Source organism: Cygnus atratus, chromosome 4, assembly GCF_013377495.2.
Source record: "Cygnus atratus isolate AKBS03 ecotype Queensland, Australia chromosome 4, CAtr_DNAZoo_HiC_assembly, whole genome shotgun sequence".
Classification (NCBI taxonomy): domain Eukaryota; kingdom Metazoa; phylum Chordata; class Aves; order Anseriformes; family Anatidae; genus Cygnus; species Cygnus atratus.
In genome coordinates this window covers 33,701,441-33,726,349 of record NC_066365.1, presented here as the reverse complement: position 1 = coordinate 33,726,349, position 24,909 = coordinate 33,701,441, and the positions used below count along the sequence as shown (strand labels likewise).

At 36.8% G+C, this 24,909-nt stretch overlaps 1 protein-coding gene across 4 annotated transcripts in view; it reads left to right on the top strand.

Annotated features, from left to right (window-relative positions):
- DCLK2 (doublecortin like kinase 2) overlaps nt 1-24,909 on the top strand; it is an 86,524-nt gene that overhangs the window by 10,437 nt on the left and 51,178 nt on the right. For all 4 annotated transcript variants that reach the window (XR_004779219.2, XR_004779220.2, XM_035550178.2 and 1 more), the window contains exon 2: nt 2,249-2,583. Coding sequence is in view for 2 of the 4 variants with exons in the window: in XM_035550178.2 (XP_035406071.1) it covers nt 2,249-2,583 (335 nt within the window). In the remaining 2 variants the exon portion in view is untranslated. The remainder of the gene's footprint in view (nt 1-2,248; nt 2,584-24,909) is intronic.

Sequence of the window (24,909 nt, the reverse complement as noted above, 5' to 3'; positions counted from 1 at the left end):
AGCAGGAATCTTTTGAATCTTAGCGGGTGTAGGGATGTAGTGCTATTTCACACTAACAGGATAGACTAGAGAAATATCTCCAGAAGCTCAGGCTGCTGGAAGAACCGCTCCACCTATTTAGAACGGTAGGGTAATGCAGTTTGGAAGAGACCTCTGGAGGTCATCCAATCCAACATCTTGCTCAAAACCAGAGTGATTAAATCGTATTACTTACAGACTTGTTGTAATTTAGCATGTGGTTCTGTGGCAATGTAAGCTTCTAGGCCAGCACACTTCTTCCTGAGCTGTGCAGTGGTGTTTTTTTTTTTTTATGTTGGTGCATGGATATATGGATATTCCATTCAAGGAGCTTGTGGGCTGAAAGCAGCTTGCTTATTTATTTATTTATTTATTCTCATTTCTGGGGAGAAAGAGTCTGTCTGTATCAGTTCCCATTTTGTGCACCATTTGATCTTTGAATTGAAGGAGGAATGGTGGGGATGTGTGAAGACAAAGGACACAGGCAAGACAGTGGCACCAGTGAAACCTCACACCAAATTGTTTCCTTGTACCTCAGCGGAGAACCATCCCAGAGGCTTGTGGAAGCAGAACTGGCTGCCAAACTTTCTTGAACAGAATCATTTGTTAACTTGACTTAACTTCATTCATTGAGTGAACAACAACTTCATTGTTTTCTTTCAAATACAGCAAGTAAACTTTCAAGAAGGTCTAAACATTTGATAAATTAGACAGCAGTAATTGGGATGGGAAAAAAGAAGCATGAAAACATCTTTCAGACTACAGAAGTTCTTAAGGGGTCTGAAAGTAGTTTTCTATCTTGCTCTTAGAGTAAACTATACAACTTTTCAGCAAGATCGGCTCTCCAAACAACAGATCTGAAAGCAAAAGCATTGTTTAAAAGTCCACTAGTGTATATCTAGACATAGGTGTACATTTCAAAACTTTGACATTACTGTCCCACAGTTGTGTTTGCACTCTTTGCTCCTTTTGTGGTGTGTGTATATATAGGAGGATTTTTGCAGTGTGTTATAGGTTGTTTTATTTCAGTAGAAACCTTGAGCACGTAGCTTTATTTGCAGAACAGTATAAGGTTTTTAAACAATAGTTTAAAAACTTCTGCCTAGAGGCAGGGTGTGCTGGCCAGCGTGGAACACTTGTACCATTCAGTGTTTATAATCTGCGATAATCTGCCTCTCTGAGAAAGTCTTTAGAAGGCATTTTGTGAACCCCTGAAGATGTAGGTTAAAAAAAAAAAAAAAAACAGAATTGAAGATGTTCTTTGTCATGGTCTGTGTATTGCTGGCAGACTTTAAAAGGGTTGTGCTGAACAATAAGTGGCAGTTTGGAAAGAAAACTGTCCTCTTCAGAAAGCTGGAGAGTCTCTAGCCTTGTGTTATGTTAGGAGATGGAGAGAAGTAGTAAGACTCCTTAGATCTACATCATGGTTGTTTCTCTTTAGGTAATTTGATGCAAGGGTACGTATTACTAGCCTGTAATAAGTAACGTGTTCTGTGTTTTGTTGATGTTGTTCTCTCACCTCCTTTCCTCCTATTCAGGAGATAGCAGGCTTTGAACTAGGAAAGAAATCAAAATGGGGAAGTCTGCGCTTTCTTACACCTGTAGTCTTGGTCTCATTTGTGGCCTCAACAGGTGCTGTTGGTCTAAAAATGTTGCAGTGACTACATTTCAATAGGGTATCCTTGGTAGAAAGGCAGTATGTACATACTTCTGGTAAACTGATGTGTGCTTCAGGACGAGGATCTTGAGATGTTTGAATTTTGTTCTCTTAAAACTTGCTCCTTTTGAAATAACCTATTATTAAACAGGGGTGTGTATGTGTACGTATGTTTTAAGTATGTATTTGAGGAATATATAGGGGAAGGACCCACATGTTTGCTGTAGGAGAATGATCTTAATGTCATGTCTTGTGAGCTCAAGTAATTTAATCACTTGCAAAATGACTTAGCAGTCAGAAATTATGATCCAAAAGAAATGGGAAATATTTTCAACCTCTTTGTTATCCTTTACTGCATTTTATTGCTTAACCAGAAGTCTTTTGAAACCTGTTCACACCACTCTGTGAGATTATTGTTTGAACAGAGTTCTTCTAATTTACTGTCCTTTAGTTAAAATGACCTGCAGTTGAAATACAGGGAAGCCACTGCTTCTGACAAATTTGTTATCTTTTTTAATTGGCAAAAATAGCTGTAAAACCTCTTAAATTAAGAAAATGTCATCTTTTTTTCAGGTGAAAGTTACGTATGTGCATCCAATGAACCATATCGCAAAGTTGATTATACCAAGAATGTCAATCCAAACTGGTGCGTGAACATAAGGACTGGGTCTACTCGATCCTTGACATCTTTGACATCCACAAAGAGTGAAGTGAAGGAGAGTAAAGATTTCATTAAACCCAAATTGGTGACTGTTATTAGGAGTGGAGTAAAACCACGAAAAGCTGTGAGAATTCTGCTGAATAAGAAGACTGCTCACTCCTTCGAACAGGTCTTGACTGACATCACAGAAGCCATTAAGTTAGATTCGGGTGTAGTCAAGAGACTTTGTACGCTGGATGGAAAGCAGGTAGGAGAATAAGTTGCTGTGAACATCTACTAATTATGAGTTAATCTAAATAAGCTTCTTTGTTTTCATAACTTGAATTCTTGTTACTGTATGTGTGTTACCTCCTTCTGAATAAGGACAATTAAGTAAACTGTAACTCTTGAAATTTCTATTCAAATATTAACATCTATAAAAATTTAAGATTGTCTATATTGCAAAAGAAATTTACCACATTACCTTTTTATATACTAAACTAAGTGCTTTTTGATTATGTTCAGTAATACAGTTTGAAACATTTGAAAGTAAATTGTTGTTAAAATACGTGTGTGTTTTCAGAAGCAGGGTCATATTTTCAGACTACTATGAAGTGCTGAGTGGTATATAAAAAAAAAAAAAAAATACTGCTGTCCCCTTCCCTTTCATTTCCACAGACTGGTATTTAAGAAACACAGGTATTGGAATGTCATCCTGGAGATACTAACGGAGATGGTCTAAGGTCAAGAATTTTATCTGAAATTAGTATTTCAGAGGTAGTGTTCATGTCTTTGAAATCTGGTTTTACTTCTAGTTTACTACTGCAAAAACATGCTGTCAAGATTAATGATAAAGTAGATCTTTTATTGTAACGCAGAAATACAGAGGAGAGACCCAAAGAATATTGTGCTGCACCAGATAAAAGTGTCAGTAATACACTGGCTGTTGATCACTCAAGTGAATGGCTCATCTCTTCATGGCACAGGACTTCGATACTTGCTGCTTTTATTTGACATTCATGCAGGACTTCAACAGCACAGGCTGCAAAGTAGATCATGTTTGATATCTGATACCAGGGCTACGGTATTGTTGACTAAATATTAGGATCCTTGCTCATTCAGAAGGTATTTTTGCACATCTGCATACCTGTATGTTTGCATGCACTACTTGTAAAAGTTTTGATTTTGTGTAAGGAGAGCTGGGAATTTTTATTCTCAAGCTTTTCATAATGTGCTTTAAAGAACACATTTTTATGTTGCAAGTTGTTAGCAAATGTATCATAGAAAAAGTGCACTTATTCATGTCATCTGAACATGAGGTCTTTCTCAAGTTATGTTGTGTGCTATGGATACACCTTTTATAATCAAACACTTGGAAAGAACTACTTCTGTTCTCTGGTATGAAGTATAGTGAGGCAAATGCATCACTGAGGCTCTTGATTTGCAATATCTGACACTATAATATGCTCTTTAGTTCTAATATTTTTATTTTAAATGAAATTTGTTACAAGAGAATCTTTTCTAGGAATGTGCTTTTCTTTTTAAAAGTCCTGAAATGTGATTTAGTCATGTTAAATTTAATTCATTACAAGATAGCTTTGAGTATATTTATAATACAGAAATGAGTCTCTTCAACGCATGAATTCTTCTGTTACTGTCCCATACAGGGAGATTTTAATTATCTCAGGCAAGTAGATAAAAAATATTTGGGAAGAGTCAGGAAAGGCAACTGCTAAGATTTGGAGTCTCAGTTCAGATTTGCTTCTTCTATTGAATTGTTGATACCGTGGAAACTCACCCATCTGCATTTATGTGGTAGCTGCAGTGGTGCATCAGGGAGCAATAAAATTAACTAACTTGCAGTTGTACATTAAGTTTCACATATGTTGCTTACACATTAATGTCACCCATGGTGGATGATGGCTGTCTTCTCGGAATAGAGGAATCCCTAGTTCTCACTGTGAACAGCCTGCACTGTGAGCAGCCTGCAGTACTCACACTGTGAGTAGCTGCTCCTTAATACTCATCTCTGTGTAAAATGTTTCAGCAGTGCCAGTGCATAAATGTGGAAACCTACACATGTTTGGAAGAAAGGACTTTTGCTCTTCCAGCTAGGCTTCAGGAAGGAGCCTTTCCTTGCACAACCACAATGTAATTATGATTTTGGGGGATCGTGTGGTACAGGTCTTCTACCCAGGACTTCAGACACCCTGATAATAAGAGCCTCCTTCTGCTTCTCTTGGAGGATAGAGACTTCTGGAAGTTTTTGTTGTTGTTTTCCCCAAGGTGAAAGGCTGAGCCCTGTTGGGATTTTTTTTTTCTTTCTCTGTTCATTGCTGGTATATGTAGTTTGGTGCCCAAGGTCTTTGTGGGGTTTGGCAAATAAAGAGTTGCTTTGCTGCCAATTACCAATCCGTGGAAATTTCTGAGCCTATTTTCTCTAATGTGGTAATTGCTTATTCTTCTGAATCTGCTAGGGAGGCAGATCTTTTATATTCGTCCTATTGTTGGCACAGCTTGAAAGGCAACCATTTAAAAAAAAAAAAAAGGCACTTTGTAAATGGCTGCATCTTATAAATGTAGCTGTTGTGATTCTCAGGGTTCCCTCCCTGCCCGCTCCCCCTCTTTTATCTCTGAAGAAATACAGATTTTTTTCCCTTTTATGAGGGGCAATGGGTTTAGGTTGTGTGTCCTGTTTAATGTGGAATTGATGTTGAAATACAAATGTATAAAACATGCATGTATAAAAGTTGTATCCTTTTATTAGGTTATTAGGGAACGTGAGGTTCTCTCATTAACATATGGGACAATTTTGCCTTCCATTGAGGTATTTAATGTGGGTAGTAAGAAATAATCACGAAACCAGTGATCTATGAAAAAATCTTGTTTTTAATTTTGATCAGTACAATGGAAAGGATGTCTATAGAGTAAGTTTTATACACCCGTCTGACTGCATTAATCTTTACTGTAGTAAGACCTTGGTAATAGTAAAGCAGAGAATAATATCAGTGTTGGATATTTTCTTTGACTGTTTTGTATGAAGACGGACAATTATCTAGCTTTAAATTGTAAGATTTTATAACATTAACAAGGATTCCGTTTATCTTTGTGTTTGAAATGGATAATTTCTAATGGATAAGACTTTTGTGATAGTTTGTGTAAGGAAAAATACTCCTCTCAGTAGCTAGGCTTTAACTTTGCAGCCTGGCTTCTGCAATTCCAGTCTTTGTGTTTCTGACACTGAGGTTTGCCTAATGTATTTGCCTGACCAGAGTGCTTTCCTTACTTGGCTGCATTTTTTCCCTCTGTTCTTTGCTGGAATCTGTCACTTCCCTACTGTGAAGCAAGGACAGTCACACTGCAGCTTCTGCAGTTGGGAAGTTAACCCTTCCATATCTCCAAAGTGAAGATAAACAAGCTTAAATTATTGTGAAGTGTAGGGTAGCAATATAATGGTAATTTACCTACTAATTGTTTGAGAGTACAGTGGTGGTGAATTTCCTTTGAGAAACTCACAAAAACTGTACAAAGCTCTGAAGCATATATTATTGTCACCTAAAAGAAAATGAAATCTTCACTTCAGGAAGATAGTAACTTCTCAAGCTTGCCTTGTGTTGCAGTTGTATGTATGAAAATATGTAACAGGATTGAAGAGATGAATGAGCCACCTTTTCTATACTCAATTCCCAAAATGTTGAGAACATGCTGCAGATAAAACATACCTTTTTTTGAAACTTTTTTCTGATGAGCCACAAGTATGATAGCGACTCTCTTTGAAACGTAAAGCTCCCTAACTTTCTGATAACAATTTTTATAAAGGACTTGTTAAAAATAAATGGGAAATTAATGAAAACATGTTACAGCTGGAAGAATTCATCAGACTTATCATACTCAGTTTTTTATTTTCTAGTGACAGGTTTGAAAGCTCTTAGTAGAGAGCTGATGGCTTCTGTAAACTGAATTTTGTATTTGTATTGTACTGGAAATTCGAATAGACCAGCTGCAGCTGTTAAGATACCCCTCAGAGATGGCAGGTCTTCCTAGAAACTGAAACAAAGGTTCAACAGTGAGATTGTAAAGGCTTGAAGCTCGTCAGATCTAGAGGAACTCCATGGCAAACAGTCACTGTTGAATTCAGGTTAATGAGGAGGTGATTTTTGTTACAGTTTTGCTTTCTATTTTATTTTTTTTCTTTAAGAATGGGTTTGTCAGAGATCACTCAGGAGCAAATGGAGTTTAGTTTGCCTTTCTGTGGGGTAGATAAATGGGGTCTGACAGTCTCTGAGGTTCCTGAAAATTCTGCTTCTATCTGTTTTCTAACTAAAGGCTGTCCACAGCTTTGGAAGAATCGTTGAACTGGAGACAAAATAATAAAAAACTGAATGCCAGTAAGCATTAAGATCTGTATATATACGCACCTGCATTTTCCATTAAAATTCATACAGCAAGGTTTACAGGTAGAGTAAATTCAAACCCAGTGGTAGCAAACTTCAGGTAACATTTGGAATGAAAGGTGATTTGGGGGAAGCCTGGCTTGTGCAATTGTTTCAGAGAGTAACAGTGAGAGATGTAAGCCTGCTGGGTGGAGGATACAAATTTTATGAGTATGAGAAAAACAAAAGAATTAAAGAGGCCCTAAGGTTGTGGAAGCCTGTATGACAGGAAATGAGTTCATCTATGGACACTGCTACACAGTATTTTTGTTCAGACTTTCAGTCGGAAGGCCCGGAACTGGAAGCAGTGGATATTTATTGCTAGAGGGAAGGAGGAAATGGTGTACTCAAACAGAGGAGATAATTTTGGCCTTCATCCATGGATATAGAATTTTTCCCATCTGTGGTTATTTATGGAAGGCAGTGTTATCTGAAACTAACCTGAAATGAACTGTGCCCTGTCATAGATGTAGGGATCTGAAAAATACCCTAAATGTGAAAACAGAGACCTTTTTCCACCTATAAGTCATGTTGGGGAATGCGTCCTAAAGCAATTTCATTTAATGTAGTAGCACAGAGGCCACACGTAGATATGTGTGGTTTAGGATTTACCTCAAGAAAGTATTTACAGCTTTTGCCACAGTGGTCAGAGGATCATTACCATTTTGAGGAGCAATGAAAATGCAAAGGGGTAAGGATTTTATTTAGAAGTATCAAAATGATGCCTGTGGTGTTAAAGAAAAAGTAGTTAAAAAAAACAAACAACAACCAACAACAAACTTGAACATCTTGTGAGTCATCTAACAAGAGTGTCTTAAACTGGCAGTGAACAGTCATGCTGAGAAAGCTCTTCAGCTTCGTTGCATGTGCAAAAAATTAAGGTCATGCCATTTGGAATAGCTGCAGTCTAGCACTGAAAAACTTGGCTTTTGAGTCTTTAGAATTTGTTTGGGGATAGGAGGGTGGCAAGGAACCTGTGTAGTATTCATACTTTCTGGAAATCAATAATTTAAAATACAGTACAGATGAAATGGAGAACATATGTCTCCTTCCCCTCTTCCCTCCCTTAGGGGGATATAGCTCTGGCTTTGGGGATGTGGTGTAGCATTACTGAGAATGTAATGGCAAGGGTCCACTGGGGGTGAATTTAATCTTTTTCAGTGATGTAAGGTTTAGATATATAATCACTAGTAGCCACTGCCATCAAGCTAACAGGTTAGTGAGGTGGAATGTTGAAATAACAGAATATTTATCAAAATGAATGCAAAATCAGACTCTGATATGAAGTCAGCACTTCTAAATTAGACGACGGCAACTGAAAAAAGCTGCTGCTACTTTAAATAAAAGCAAATGTGTGTACTGTTAAACTGACATCCAACTTGCCAGCATCTTTCTGGATCCACAGAGAGGGTAAATCCTACTGGGTTCTCAATTTTTGTCTGTGCGCTCCAAGAGCTGATGGCACTTAATAAAAATGACATGCTGCACGGCATGGGAAACGATGGCTGCAAGAATAGCGGTGTCACCAGCAGAAACGTGTATTTGCTGATGTATGATTACCATAATTTTAGTACTGGGTTACCGAAATGGCGTGTGTAGCTCTTAGAATAAATGAAGGGTATGCAGTCATTGTCTGCCATCTGCCATGCTACGATCAAATCACATGACTTGGAAACTAAATCTTGGGAATTTGTTGTGTCCCGCTGAGCCCGGCCATTAACAGATAATTAGTCTGGTAAAAATCTTTTGAATTCATTCTGCAGCTGTCATATGGCAGATTAGGATTTGTGTCACATGTCCCTTATTACTTTGAGATCATGGATTTTTTTTTTCCCTATAGTTAAATTACCCTATTTTACTTTAGTAAACAGTTCTTCGATTATCACATTTAAATATTCAAACTTTCCTTTAAGAAGTCTGTTACACCTCACATTGTAAAGCTATTTACCAACTGCATTTGAAAGGGTTTCAAGATTGAATTTTCTCTATTGCTGTTCATAACAGTCTGTAAACAGACTTTCCGTTTAAGATCTTTCAGGTTGTCAGGTTGATGGATCTGTTGTACTAGTTGCTGCTTGGTTGGTAGTATTCAGATGGTCAGCATCTCTTAAGTATACTGAAGCAATAATACTGAAATCTTAAAGTATGAAATTTTCTTCTAGATTTTTACCAATTATTAAGACAAATGACATTCTCTTCCATAACACATTCATGTCAGGAGACGTGACACGATTTGTCAGAGAGGAAATGGAATATTCATCTTTAATGTTTAAAATATTACTACCTGATTAATTTGCAGTGAACCTTTAAACACAGTAGTTTGAAGGGAAGGTAATAAAGTAAGCAATAAACGCCAACTTTTAAAAGAAGAGAGCTTTCTAGCACTTAGATGGAATAATGACCCTCTTTGTGGCTGTCAGGTTGTAAGCTTTGCATAGGAAGGGGAGATGGTGTTTTCACTGTAGGCAGTGAAATTTGGTGTCCTTGTAGCACTTCTCTCACAAGGTCAACCACCATTTTCTTCTGTTGTGTAAGTATGCCATTTATGCCACATTCTTAAATATTTGACTTGTTCGTATTTACTTGACATTTTATTTATTGATATATGGCACAGGGTCACTGCAATCATGGGAGACATTTTGAACTAAGATAATACAGGAAGAAAAAAGGATAGAAAACAACTTGTAAACTACAGGGCAAGTTAGGTTTTTGGACTGAGGTCTGGGTAGGCATTTCTTGGCTTTGTCCTTATCTCTAACTTAAAGCTCAACTAGTAATATGTTAATTACTATATATATTCATTATTAATATATTATTAATTAATATAGTACTAGTATTTTGTATTCAAAATAACTTTAGCATTTTGAGTAAAATTATTGGAAAATAGGCCAGTTAGTTAAAGAAAAACAAAGAGTTTGGTATCAGAGAGACAGAACCAGAATCCTCCTTGTAAGCACTTTATGAGGATGCCCTTTTTTTGCATGTTGAGAACATGCAGTTTCTCTTTTAAAGTAAGAATCTGGTTGATTTGGATGGAAGTAAAATTGAACCAGAGAGGTTAAGCACAGATAAATGTGGAATTGGGTCCTATTTATGAAGTATTTGCTGTATTCTCTCTATTTTGCAAGGGAGCCTTGCAGACAAGGCAAAGGAGCCTCAGAATATGCCTACCTGGTTGAGCAGGCAGACATCTGACCACAGCTAGCTTTGATCTGTATAATTTGCAGACCTGGATGTGGTGTGTGTCTGGTCAGGCTGCAGACTACCTGACATTGCATCTACTTACTGTTAGGTGGGTAGATATATTCTCACTCAGTCAAGAAAATAATCCTTTTTGAGGCAGGAAGTATTAAGCTTTTTTTGTGAAGAGAATGGAATATACTGTGTGTGCTTCGTGATACTTTTCAGATTTCTATGGGGGTAGCAGAGAAAATTTATTTTCCTATTCTTTCTTTCTCTCCAGTCTCTTTTATAAGTCATCCTAACCATTTATCAGGTAATAGTAAAGCAAACACATCAGAAGGAAAAATACTAACTTTTTAAAAGCTTTTTTGTACTAAGTTTCAGATTTTTGTTTCTCCTTTTCCTGCAGAAATGAAGACTGAGTTTAATGAAGGGCATTTGGTACAGCGATTGGGGTACTACCCTTTGTAAAATTGTGGCAACGTGACTATATGACTTATATTAGTACAGCTAATCCAGAAATATATTTTCTAATATTCCAGTTCTGTTTAATTCTAATCTATGTAGTTATGCTTCTAACAAACTGTTCTATAAACATTAGTTTTTTGAGTATCTGGAAGGAATTTTCACTTCACTGGAGCTGTAGGTGTTACGCAGGGAAATCTTTTGATGGTCCCCATGCAAGCTCTGATACAGCAGATTAATGTGCAAAAACATTAGGGCGTATTTGTAACATTTGTGTTAATGTACACTTGTGAAGTTTATAATATAATTATACTTTCTATTAATTTTTCTTAAAGCATAAATACAGTAAAACCAGTCCTGTAATTATGGGAAATCTAAGAGGAGGAAGATGAACAAAGGATAAAATCTGATTCATAAAGTGTCCTTGCAATTCTGTATTTGTCCTTCTTTGTTTTCACATACAAACAATAAAATTTGTTGCAGTTTTAACATCAGAGGGGCTGTTGCTATAGACAATGGATTTGTTACTTCCTATATAGTCCTTGAAGTCTGATGCCTGCTTAAGAATTTATGTCTAGTTCAAGCATTATTTTCCCTTTATCGAAAGGGAATTGTTCTTCGTTTGGGACTGATATATCCATTTGAGGATTGAGAACCTCACTGTTTTCTTCTGTCACAAACAATCTAGAAGCCCATGGGAGATGGTGCAGTCTAAATTGCCAAGATAGTGTCAAGAAGTCTGTAGGATCTGAGAGGGCTTCATCTACTATTTAAACTAGAAGTTTGGGTACAGGTTTGTTATTTTTTACACATCAATAGAGTTTGATTTCTTTCAGAACACTTAGTCTTTTGCACGTTTTTTTTCCATCTTCTACTTTTGAGATATTAGACTTTAAAAAATATGGTTTGGGATATAAAAAACATTTATATCCAAACAACCTCAAGCCTTACAAAATTCAGAACTGTATTATAGTAAATGGATGAATGAAGGTGTTTGATAACACTTCTTGTGAATTGCATATGCTTAGCTGGAATTTCCAAAGTAATTCTCATGGTTTGCTTGCATATTTCAGCAATAATCTGTGTGAGGTGGAAGTTTCTATTCCATGAACTTCTGTTTTAGAAATTTCTCAACACAGTAGATCTTTTTTTAACTGTCTTCGATGTACTTATATCTTAATTTCTGGAAGATATGAAATAAATGCTAATACTAGGAGTGTGCACTGGTCATAATATTGTGCAACAATTTTCTTTCTGAAAACTGCATGAAGAGAAGTACAGGTGTTAGACGAGAGATAAACATTTTTCTTTTTTTTTTTTAAGGAGGTTTTTCATCTTCATTTAATACCTATGTAACATAGTATGAGTATGACTGACATTACACATCTATTAATGGAAATGAAAAGACCTATCTTTTTCCATTTTTTTACTCCTGTACTCATTACAGAAATAAAGGGTGGACTTGCAGCTGTCTAGACTTTTGCTGAGCTACCTCTGATTGCAGAGAAAACAGCCAGAACACAGTGCTGTTCAAACACACTTCATCATTTGCACTGGTTCTTCTTAATCCATCTTATTCTAATGTATACACTGCTCCTATATTAGTGGCAAAAAAACACTACAGTGAATTTTCAACTCAAAACCCAGTTGGCTCCCAAAATAAGAGGGGGACTCTAAACCTATAGAGCCTATGGACTCTAATCCTATAATAGCCCAGCGTCTGAGATCCTTACTTGTTACTCACTGTGTGGGAAGATTCTTGTGTAACATCCAAGACCACCCTTCTTCATCTGTTGGTAGGTGGATGTAGGTAGGCCCAGCGCCTAAACACTTGTCTGAAATTGAAGAAGATTCAGCTTATCCATCTCCCTCAAATAAAGATTCTTTAATTATAATAAAAACTAACAATAATAGTGATAATAAAACCAGGTTTCATATAGTTAGTCCTGTCACTAGGGACTACCTTTGATGGTTGGGGCCATTTTGTTTTTCAAAAGCCTTCCTTTTAAGTAAGGAGCAGGAAGTCTATGGTGTTGTCATATGCAGAATGATACTGTCCTGTACAAACCGTTTTCTACTTACTCTTCCAGTTACAAAGGGTAAAATTATAAGTAGGAAATGTCAGGTGGTAAGCTAAGAAAAATGAAAAGCATACCTGCTTTGGTTGTTCTCAAGTGTTTGGACACAAGTACTCACTGCACAATGAGGTATAGTTTCTGAACAATTGAAAAGCTATGAGAATAAGAGGTTTGGATATTTTCATTAAACGTGACTCCCTGTTCCTACACTGCTCTCAGGTGTGCAGCGTATATTTAAAGTAACTTCCAGATCTCCTAATATTTTTTACCTTTGTCTGTAGCAGAGTTTATTGGTGAAATTCTCTTGAAATCACATCTGCATTAGAGGAAAAATATGCCTCAGGTGTGACTATACGATACAGTTAGAAAGTGTATCTATCATTTGACTGGAATTTTTTCCCAAAACTTTTCCAAAGTAGTAGTCTCTGTGTTTCTGCCTTCCCTCCAAAACCAGTGGTAGCTGATACAGATCTTGGTAACAGGTAATATTGCTGCTCATTGCTCTGAACATGAAGTCTTTGTTGCTGTAGATCTTGAGGAAGGAGGGAGGGAGAGCTAGGGTCCAATATTTTCACATGCAGAACCTTCTGTGAATCCTTGTTAGGACAGTGGTACACTACATAAGAATTGCAATATTTGTTTATATGATGGAAGGAGGGGTTATGGGGTTATGTGAAGTTCAAAATGATGGGGGACTGAAATAAAAAAGACTTGTCAGGTATGTCACGAGTTAGAAATATTAATTTCTGCTGTGTAGATTGTCTTTGCTAGGGATGAGACTGAAGTTAAAGGCTCTTTGTGACCTTTTTTTTCCCCTCACTGTTTCATATATCCATATATAATTAATTTTAAAATGTTTTAAATGATTCATCCACCATCATACTCTGAGTCATTTTCAGCCTGACTAGCCTACTTAAAAATATTTTTAGCTAAGGGCTAGATATTGAGTGTATGATACCTGGATGTTTGTGAGAGGATCTTATTTGTAAAGTGTCCTCAGTTGGCAGGGAGTAAGTTATAATTTTGTGTTAGTTAAAAGTAAAATTTTATAGAATATCATTTGCCACAATGGAAAGTGCAGGTTTTCTGTGAAATGGAATATTAACAAGGAAACTCTTATTCTAATACTGTATTACCAGGTTTCAGTGAGAAAAGTGACCTTTATCAATAGCATTTGTTATCATATATATACTTGTGTGTCTACTTTGTAAAATACATAAAGTTTTCTTATGAATCTGTATCCTCAAAACAACAAAAATCATATATTTTTAATAGAAAGTATTAAAAGAAATAGAAAGTATAGTTTAAGGAGATTGTTCATTCGCTTCTAATATCCATCTGCAGCAGATTCTTTGATGGTTAAATCTGGCTGCCGTTTCTTAAAATTTGATCTAGTAAGCTATACCTAAAATCTCAAAATTCTTGAACACGTTTCCAGCTATTTTAAAAATCAAATTCTCTTGTCGAAATCTGAGCTCTGAGAAATTCATTTCCCAAAATACCTGCATGTATGTACAGATACACATGAAGTTCTTGGTAGCATCTGGATCATCTCCAGCTGGGTTCTTACAAAGAATAAGCAGAAGGTTATAACCAAATGTACATATGTAGCACTTGACAAATTAGTCACTTGTAAAACTGTGGTTATAAAACTGCTGGTTTCAAATTACTAGTTCTGCCTCATTTCTATAGCAAGAACTCGATGTCTACCTTCCTCTAATTCACTGTGACTCTTCTCCATCACCTCACTGTTGGGATTTTTTTTTTTTTGTGATTTACATTTCTTTTGTTTCTACTATTGTGGGGAATTAATAGTCTTGGAAATACCTCAAATGATTTCAGTCTAAAGCTGGCTTTTTTTTTTTTTTTTTTTTTTAAGCATTAGTAATGTTAGTGTGTGCTAGGGAAGGTATACAAATGAAATACCTATTTATAAAAATTTTTAAGCTTTCACTCTTCCTATCTCTAACACAAATTTGGAGGTAGATGAAACATGTATATGTTTTAAGTAATGTGATTTTCATAACTGTAATATTCTTAAATTTTGTTTCTTTTTTGTTCTTGCTGAGTCTCACTGCTTGCTACTTCCCTTCATATACGTCTTGCAGTAGTAACTTGTGGATACACAGGGGAATACCTGAACTTTTATGGAGTATATATGCAAATTTAAATTTGGGGTGACAGTGCTTAATGAAAGATGAAGTGTATTAAGAGAAACTGGGAGTCATTGCATTTCTGCTGTGATTTTTTTTTAAGCCTAATGTTTTTAGAGTACCTTCAGGAATATCCATAGTGATAGGTATTGCTGAGCTGAGAAAATTCAGCACAAGTCCAGAAAACCTGACCATCTCCCACTTGTAGGCACTGAGCTGTCATGTTTTGTTTGATCTGGGTATTAAATTAAAAAATAAAAAATAAATAAAAAATCGGTTTTAGACCTTAATACAGCTCTTTGGAGAAAGCTTCTTTTGATCCTTGCATGTAACCAGATTTCAGGATGACTGAGTTACTTTGAGTTTATTAATAGTTCTCACTCCTTTAAAGGCACCGTTATGTAACTGCCATGTACTGAATGTAAATATTTGTATAACAATTTCAAAGGATTGTTTAGACTAGTAAGCAGAGAGTTTTAGAACAAAAATAATATTGCTACAGTCCCCTTTCAACAAAAGAAAAGCCTGGCAGGGAAACACGTATGGAATACTTAGCAGATGCAGTGTGAACCATGGATTTCTGAAGAGCTGCAGTTGACTTTTCCATACCGTATTTGAAGCAGCAGTTTCAACATGGTGTTCATGGAAAACAGATGGTTTGTACAAACCTAATTAGGAATAGTAAAGTAATATTTGATAATTTTAAATTCCCTTATCAGGAATCTGCATCTCTACCAGAAATATTTCTGGGGAGCTTCAGAAAAAGAAAACAGAAAAATATTCCACTGATCCGATATATGTTTTCTAGAAAACTTTTAGGATTATTACTTTATTTTGGGAATAAATGAACCACATTACCTCTATTCCCTGAGACCTTCCTCTTGCAATTAATTTAAAACAGACTTATTAATGGTAAGTAAGGCTCTGTGTACCAATACAAACCATATCCTTAGACACTTTCCTTAAGGCAGCTTCTAAGAGAGCTGCTTGTTTGTGGAAGGCTTTGCAAGCCAGACAGGTATCTGCCAGACCCTTTTAATGCACTGTACGGAGTGCACTGTACTGCCAGTCCATTTTAATGCACCAGTACAGAAAATGTCAGGGTAACTGAAATCAAATAACTGTGACCGGATACGCTGATATAGATAAGAATTAGGACTCTTGCCTGTGAATCTGCCAAAAGTAGCTGGGCTTGGGTTCTAATTTTGAATATTAAATCAGTTGATCGCTGACAGGGCTCCACAGAGATCTGCTTGGCACACATAGTGAAACTCAACCCAGAGCGAGTAAAAACAACATATGTTCCCAGAAGCTGCTTAGGAAGCTCTTTAAGCACTGAGGAATATCTACAAAAGCTTTAGACCTTGAGAGTAGAAATAAGGACACCGATAACCTCCTGATGAAGGAGTAGTTGCCAGAACTATACTCCTTCTTTAGCAACAGCGACTACATAGGTTAAGGCTAATACTGCTGTAAACAAGTGTAGGAGTGGCTGACATTCAAACCAGAGCTCCCATGTGTACAGAAATTCACTCAATGGGAGGAATTGCAAGAGGGGAAAGTGTAAAGTGAATCTGTTAGTATAATTAATGCGTGAGATTTATTGATGACATTCTGACACATTTTTGTGTAATAGTCTGCTTTCCCCTTTTATGGTCTGTATTATTTCAAGATTGTGGTGATATTTTAGCAATTGAAGAGAATGTCAGAAATCATTACTGAAAATGCATTTCTGCTTTTGCATAGCATCAGGTACTTGTGGCCTCAGGAGGAAGAGAATGATAAATTTTATGCAAGATATTAATCAGAAGAGAAAATCAATTTCTTTTGTTTTAATGCTTGTTCAGGATCAGACAACTGATATGTTAAACCATACATGTAATAATGGAAGTTAGCAGAATGAAAACAGACAAATCACATTATATGCTTCTTAAATTAGGATGCTTCTCCAGACATTGCTTATCTTTTGAAGATGAAACAAATAAAGTCTTGACGAGACTGCAGAAAAATGGTGGAATGGGTTTAAGGCCATGTTGTTGTATGTGTAATTGGAAGTGTGTGACAATGACAGCCTTGCTGCAGTGCTCACTTCAAAGCCGATGTAATTCCACTTCTGAGCAGATGCAGTATCTGCTCCTGATCCGCTACTAAATAGCACTTCCTGGTGCTGCTGCTGGTTGCAAGGTATGTTTCTGATTTTGAGACCACCCACACTATTCTTATTCCAATGTATTGCAAGCTGTTTGTAGTGTATGATGTGCATTTCTGTGCAGTTGCATACCCAAGGTGCAAGCTGTGCAGTGGTCTTGTGCATACCTCCCTACTGCATGGAACAGGGGTGAGTTTATAGTACTGTTTGGTCCCAGGAGGATCACTCTGCACAGAAGAGGTGCAATTGCAGCGTGGCTCTTTAGCTGGCTCTGACACAAACTGCAGAGAACTGGCAGGGTCCCAGGTATCAGCTGCTGGCAGTAGGACCTAGAATGCCATTATTTTACCTTAATGCAAAGCTTTATGCTAGAGCATTGCTACAGTTAGTACTGAATATAGCTGGATAAAGCTACCTTGGATTTGTCTGTACGAGATGGAGTCCATGTTAGCAGAATCACATTTAGAACTTGCATACGATGTATATTTCTGGAAGGTAAATGTTTGTTTCAGGCATCGTACCAGTGAAACAAATAGATCTTTATAAACTTACAAATAGAGCGTTTGGAAATTGTTGTATCTCTTTCCTCACACTGATAACTGATCCCAGGTCAGCACATCTCTTTCTTACCTCTGCCCCTTTACTGAACTGGAGGAGCTGGAACTTTGGGGAGTAAGAAGGAAGGGAAAGGAAAGCTGTAAGCAAGGCTTTGTTCTGAGTCTTCACCGGGATAAAATATTTGTCCTTCTGTCTGTAATGACAAATTAATGCACCTGAAGCATCATATTTGTTTAATTTATGTATTGTCTTAAATGTGTATGGGGATGTCATGATATTGGTGTCTAGAATCCTGATAATTTTTCCTCTGAAGAAATCTGGGGACTGAAAGACAACTGGTCATCATCAGTCCTATTGGTGAAGTAAGTGTTGTGGCTTTCATTTTGTAAACTTACTGTTGGCTTAGATTATTTAATGATACGATTTTTCAGAAATTTCAAGTATGCTTATATGGATATTATTTGTGGTTTTGAATTCCTTTTCAAACACTGAGCATAATATTTCAGTCTAATATTTTGGGCTGGTATAGTTCCCCAGAATTACAACATACCATCATCGCCAACCTCAATATTTTTTTTTTTTAATCTAACTGTTATTATTAACTATTAGAAATCATCCTATGTCTGCTTAGTCTTGGTTAGGACATTGGTTTTGTTGTTGTTTCTTAAGGGAAAGGAGAAGGAGGAAAGTCAGAAGTTTTTTCTGTTTTGCAAGTTAATCTTTTTAATAGTAATGAAAAAACTGTAATCTGAGGATTCCCAAATGTTGTTTGCATTGGTATTTCTATCAGCTGCAGCAACAGGTGCATTTTGAGCCAGACTGAGCATCTTGATATCAGCCTCTTTAAAGCATAGCATAGAGTATGGAGCACTGCAGCTTAGATTCAGGCAGACTGAGTGGGACTTTAATTAATTCCACATGTTGGCAGCTGTGATAGGAACATCACAGGAGGTGCTGCAGCTACAGCAGCTTCCAGTTCTGTGCAAAATAAAATAGCAATTCACATGTCGGGGCTTCATTTGCTATTCTCAACTGCATCAGGCTGGCTTAGGATCAGGATCTGCCACCAGGCAGGGCTCACACAGGGAGTATCCTTGGTACTGTTGGAGGTGATCTCCATGTCAGTAGAAACATATGCATTGGAGCCAGCCACTCTCATCTGTTCCCAGTTTTGTTGTCAGCTGTAATGGTTTTGAAAACAAGTAAAGTTTTTGAAAACATCCTCTTCCATCAACATTGAAAACAGGTAAAATAGATGTACTCAAATGCCAAAGAAAACTAATTTAGTGGGGAAAAAGACACAGAACAGTGAAGCAATACTATTTATATTACATAGCAGCACTATTAGGCACAAAATTGACTCATAACTGCTCTTGTTGATATGTGATTAATGAGAAAAAATTATGGCATCTCCATAGCTCTTCCACTTCCGTAGGCTGTTCTTAGTTCTAGCCTGAAGCTGACTGGGTTTTACTTTTTGTTTGTGTTTGTTTATCTAGCCAGAAATAGGTGATTAAGGACTTCCAGATGGACTAGCTGTTGTACACGATATGACTAGGAATGTGAGGGGACTCAACTGCTGGATTTACCGTTTTCCATATGTGAAAAAAATGTGATCAGTGCATTGAAAATAGTGAGGGCTGATACAGATTTTTAAGCATTGTGAAGACAAAGTATGAGGAAATGCTTGATGACCTGGTGATTTAAAAACAAACAAACCTTGAAATCAACAAATGTATCCCAATTTAGATTTCTTACTGTATTTAAACAACTTCCAACAATGTATGAGGGCTTCTAAACAGGTTTTGATGCAGAGGAAAAAATGTTTATTTGGGAAAATAGCCCTTGGATAAAATAATACATTTAGTAAACTCTGACACTTATTACAACAGAAACACAAACTTGGGATACTGTCATGTTAGCAGCAGAGATCACAATTAAAATTTTGGAAAAATAAACTAAGCAAAATCACTGAAAATATTTGGTTAGCCAAAACTTAAGATAATACAGATCTAGATTTTGCATTGGGCCTTCCATTATGTAAATTAAAATTTAGTATTTTCCACATTCATGTAATTCTGAAGTCAAAAGAGGTTTATATTACAGGAATAAGTATGTTTTGTATTTGCTCTTCAGTGGGTGGTAGGAGTCTGGAAGAAAGTATTGAATTGAGTATTGCCAAATATAAGTGGAAAAAAGAGGAAAATTATTTTAGTACCCGTATTGGTTTCTGCGGGTAGTAGAGCTAATACACGACTAACCTTCGGTGTTGAGTTTTACTGTGGTTGATGTTAGAATTTGAAGACTGTGTTTGCTTCATTTTACACTCCATAATTCAGTATCTTATAGAAGGAGGCCTGAAAAATATTTTTAAACTTTCTTTAAAAAAATCAAAAATGTTTTGGAAATGGATCTTCAGTAACAATCTGTGATGTATCAGTTGTTCCAGCTTTCCTAAGATTTATTTTCAGATACCAATAAGGAATTCTGAAGTAATTAATTCAAAACAGGATGATGTTTCTCATGCATTTCCAAAGTACCTATACCATTGATGCAGAGGTCCACAAAACGGGATAGTGTTATCAGGTGCTTCCAAATTTCAGCAGCCTTTGCATCTTGAAATGTTTATTTTACACAATGTCCCTGATGTTCTGTCTCAGCAGAAATAGTGATCCAGGCGGCTTGAGGATTTTTTAATTTTCAGCAGTTTATTGCTGAATAATGACCCTTTATGCAGCTAATCTCTTGATTAATCTGTTATATCCTCATTGCTTCTACTTGGTGCCAGCAGTCAAGCGTAATTGTTACGGATGTTGCATGCAAGTTTGACAGACCAGTGTGACTTACGACAGGCAAAGCAAAGCATGGAAACTGATACCTTCACAGTATATGTGGTAGTATTTTTATACGGTATTTCTGTTATTTCATCTGTGAAATGTCATGGTTTGAAAGAGCGAGTAGAAAGCATGCATAAGTTTAATTTCCTTCCTGTATTTACATTGCAGTTCAGTGAGGAGGATACAAGAAAACTAGGAGAGGGACTCTGTCAGGGAGTGTAGTGATAGGACAGGGAGCAATGGTTTTAAACTACAAGAGTAGATTTAGATGAGATATTCTTCACTCAGAGAGTGCTGAGGCACTGGAACAGGTTGCCTAGAGAAGCTGTGGATGCCTCATCCCTGGATGTGTTCAAAGCCAGGCTGAATGGGGCTTTGGGCAGCCGGATTTAGTGGGAGGTGTCCCTGGCCATGGCAGTGAGGTTGGTATTAGATGATCTTTAAGGTCCTTTCGAACCCAAACCATTCTGTGATTCGGCAAGAATCAAAAGCATTTGAAAGATCTGTGTGTGCAGTTTGAATGTATGGCAAGCAATTAGCATTACAAAACCTGTAAGCTAATGGAACCACAAGCTTAGCTGGAAGCATGGTTGTTATATTGAAATAGATATAAAGATGATTAAATGAAGTAACTTAATGTTTAAAAATGTTAATATATGGAGGCAGTTGACCCAAACTTAAAATGCATGCAAAACCCACTATTGTGCTCTGTAAGCAGCTCAGTGGATTTTAGCAAGACTTTTGGTTACATGAAGTGATATAAATGAGACAGAATATATATGTATATATATGTATATATATGTATATATATGGCACAGAATTGAAAGAGAGACGTGAATTTCTAGAATACCTAAACTTTTTCCCCTCCTATTGCAGCGCTGTGAGAAACAGCTTTGAATGAGTACCAGATTGAAACCTTGAGACAGGAACTTAGAAAACAATAGTTTTTTGTATTTCCACATAATAACATTGAATTGCAGCAAGTCTTGCATTTCAACTAGTATATTGAAACTTAAGAGTTATTTAATTTGATCTTTTAAATCAAATTCTGTAACCTCTCCAGGAAATAGTGTCTGCTCACAAACAGTAGAGGCCTTGGATTGCAGCAGATTATAGTAGCATGCCTCAGCAGGTCTTCTGATCTAAAGAATCAAAGAAATGAAAGTAGATTATTTGGCCGTATGATTTCATTCTTCTGAGTTCTCTGTAGTATGTGAATGCTGTGTTTGTCAAGTAAGGTGATTCTAGCTAAGGGCACTGACTTCTATAATGCAAAAGAGGTTGTACTGAGGAAAATGATACAGTTTATATTTAACAGCAGTTGTGTCATAGAATCTATAATATTTTACTGAACTGGATGAGCCAGCTGTCTGTCCTTATAAGTATGCTTTTTCTTTTTAAGTTCTTTCTTGATACGAGTAGCTTTTATTTTTAGACTAGCTACTCAGGGCTAAGATGGAAGGTTAGCTGTATGAAGTCAGGGGCTATTTTTGGTTCCGTATTAGTCTTCCCAGTTATGCCACTAAAGGAAAGAATCTGTTATGCTGACTTACTTGTGCTGCCGTGACTAATGCATCTGTGGGCAAGGATATAATTCTTGTCTTGTAACTGAAAATGCTATGTTTTTTTTTCCTCACACAGGCTGGATTATGGTCATGAGCTGCATTTGTTAATTCTCTGTTTCCAATTTCCACTTATTTCCTTGTTTAATAAGGCTATTATTTCTAAGTGTAACTCTTTAAATTTAGAAGTGTGATGTTAAACTTCACTGTTGTATAATATGCTGAGCTATTCAGTATATTATATTTTATAATATTCTGAGAATTTGTTCAAGTTCTGGATAATACTGGTTTTTCTGGGCTATTTTTTGTTACAGAGAACGATGATGTGATTTGTATTGTGATTCAAGGTGTGATTCAAATTATTCAAAATTTACAGAATTTTAGACTTCTCAACTGTAATTGTTCCCATATCAAAATAGCTGCACATAATCAGTGCAATCTTTGAAATACCGTGTTGCAGAAAGAAGTCAGGTCTGTCCTTTGGAAGACCAGTGAATGGCCCTTGCCAGAAAGTCCTACAGTACTGGAAGGCTTTGGGATACAGCTACGTGTAGGAATACACTTAAACTTGTGCATATTTCTAGAGCTTAGTTTTCTGACAGACATTTCCAGTACAGTGAGGATGATCTGTCTGTTGAAATGCACCCAAATGCAATCTTCCATTTTCATGTGTGTTCGTTTTCTGAATTAAACTCTAGGGATATCAAAAAATATATGCAAAAATCTGTTTAAAATTAAAATAAAACTAAAACGTGGTGTGTGCTGTATTCTGTCATCTGTTCCACATAGCTGTATGAGTTGTGGTGACCTGACCAGTCTGTTTATGCAGTCTTTCTGCATTGTCATACTGTATTAGGCGTTTCCTGGGCTTGCTGCCAGACTTTTTCCGTTTACAAGGCAGCAGGCGAAGACTTAACATTTGTTTTCTTTCTTACTCTTCAGATTCCCTGTGGGACAGAAGGGTTTTGTCTCCTTCGTTTTCACTGTTGTTCCTCATTACAGGGTATCAGTGAAAGGAGGTTCATTTTCTGATGATGACTGTAATGATGTGTCACAGCCATTGATTAAATAATCAGTTAGGAAGCTGGCCTAGAAGCATTATTCTTATTATGGTCTTTGTTTCAATATTCTTTTTTTTTTTTTCCTGTTTTCCCAAATAGGATAACAAGCTGTCTTTATCCAAGGAAAATTCAACATTTACAATTTTTTGTATATATTCAGAAAGTGTAATGCTTCCATCGCTGTTCATTGAATTTAATGAACTTGAAGGCAAAGATAATCAGACAATGCTTTATGGAAGTCGTAACCTAGAAATCAGATGTAATATATAATTCTACTGCAGTGTCCAGCAGAGCTGAGGAGGCCCTCAGGCCTTTCACAAGTTCATGCTGTGCTTAGTTTTGTGAATGTGAGTAATTCCACTCACTGCAGCAGGACTGCTCTCAAGCCTAAAACTTGGCTTAAAAAGGGGATTTGCTGGGCTGGGACCAGAAAGCAGGGGACGCTGCTTGATCCAGCTATAGAAAAAAAGACAACTGAGATGTTTTCAAAAATGGATAAGTTGAGATTGTAAGGATGATGTTAAAGCGTCTGAATAATTGCTAAAATATATGTCTACATCATTTTTAAAAGGTTCTTTATTTTTTTCCAGTAATATAGGAGATTATTGTAAAGGAAAATCACAGACTTTAAAATATTAACTTAATTTGCCGGTCTCAAAACACTCACCAAGATGCACAGGGATATAACAGAAGACCAGGTAGTGATTTTTGTCATTTTGTAGCATTCGTTAGTTTTGCATTCTTTCTGCATGACCTGATCTTTAACTGTGTTTCATGTTTTAGTCACAAACAAAAAAAAAATCTGCACTTGAGCTTCAGAAATGGAGGTATTTGGCCTAGTCCCAACTATTTATAAAAAACAAATGAGATTTTTTTGTCCTGGTCTGCTAATGACCTTAAAGAGATTGCCTGCTGGGGTAGTCACTGGCATTGCATAGTACTCATAGCTACAGTCAGTAAGAAAGGTGTCTAGTGTCTGTCAAGCTCGTGGCTATATGTCCCCAAACCTTAGGACTCCCCAGCCTCTACCCTATGGCTGTTTCAGGCAGAGGTGCTCAGTCCTATAAGCATTTGAGCTCTTCCAAGCGCTGCATTAGAGGCTAGGAGTTTGTCTATCCATCTTTTCGTATTCTGTAATTTTGTTTAATGTGGGGAGTCCCAGCACGATTCTGCACTAGAGCTGTTACTGACCACATAAGCTGGTGAGGAACAGAAGAGTTTTTTGCTGTTCAAGTTAAACCTCAGAGATGGCAAGTGCTTCTTTCCTATACCGGCAGGAATCTTATTACTCAGCCTTATATTCCAGGCTTACTGCCTGTCTGATCTAGCGGTGGTTTTGTTGCTGTTCTCATGTACCCTGATGTGGGCTTCCATACCTGCCTGGCTCTTGCTTAGGTTAATTTTTTTTTTTTTACCTGCTTCTAATTCACTTAGTATTGCTGCCTTTGACTCTGTCATTTCTGCCCAGTGTTAATTTAAAAAGAACAAAAAGAATACTGGCAGTTACAGTACCTTTTTTTTTTTTTTTTTTTAAGGGCATATCAAAGGTTCACTGGTCTATGGCTTTTCTCTGTATGTCTTCTTCCTGGATATATCCTGGCTACTGATTTGGTTGTTCACTTACTATGTACTGAAGACATGGCAGGAAATGTGACTCAGTATAAGGGGGAAAATAGCTGCCTTAAGCTAGTAATGAACATCTTTCATTCTGGTCTTAGTTCAGTCTTGAAAAACATTTATAGTTTCAGTAAGTAGTTAATAATGGTTAAATGCATCCATCCCCTTTCCCTTGGTCTAGCTGTTCAGTGGAAGTACAGGGACCCAGGGGAAATTCCAAGCTAAGAAAATCCGTGTTAAAATCACAGTGCTCAGTAGAAAAGAGTGGGAATGCCCTTTTCACCTTCCTCTTTGAGTTCCTGAGGCTGCCCAGAGGAAATTCTTGCTTTTGAAAGTTAAGTCTGCCCCTGCTGGTGATCGAACTGAAATAGAACATGGACAACTGACCTATTTCTGCAGGACTTCTTTGCTTGCATTTTGTACTTTAGGACACGTATAAACCCTTGAACTGTCAGCCTGACAGTTACAGTGGGATGGATCCAAAAACACTGCAAGAAT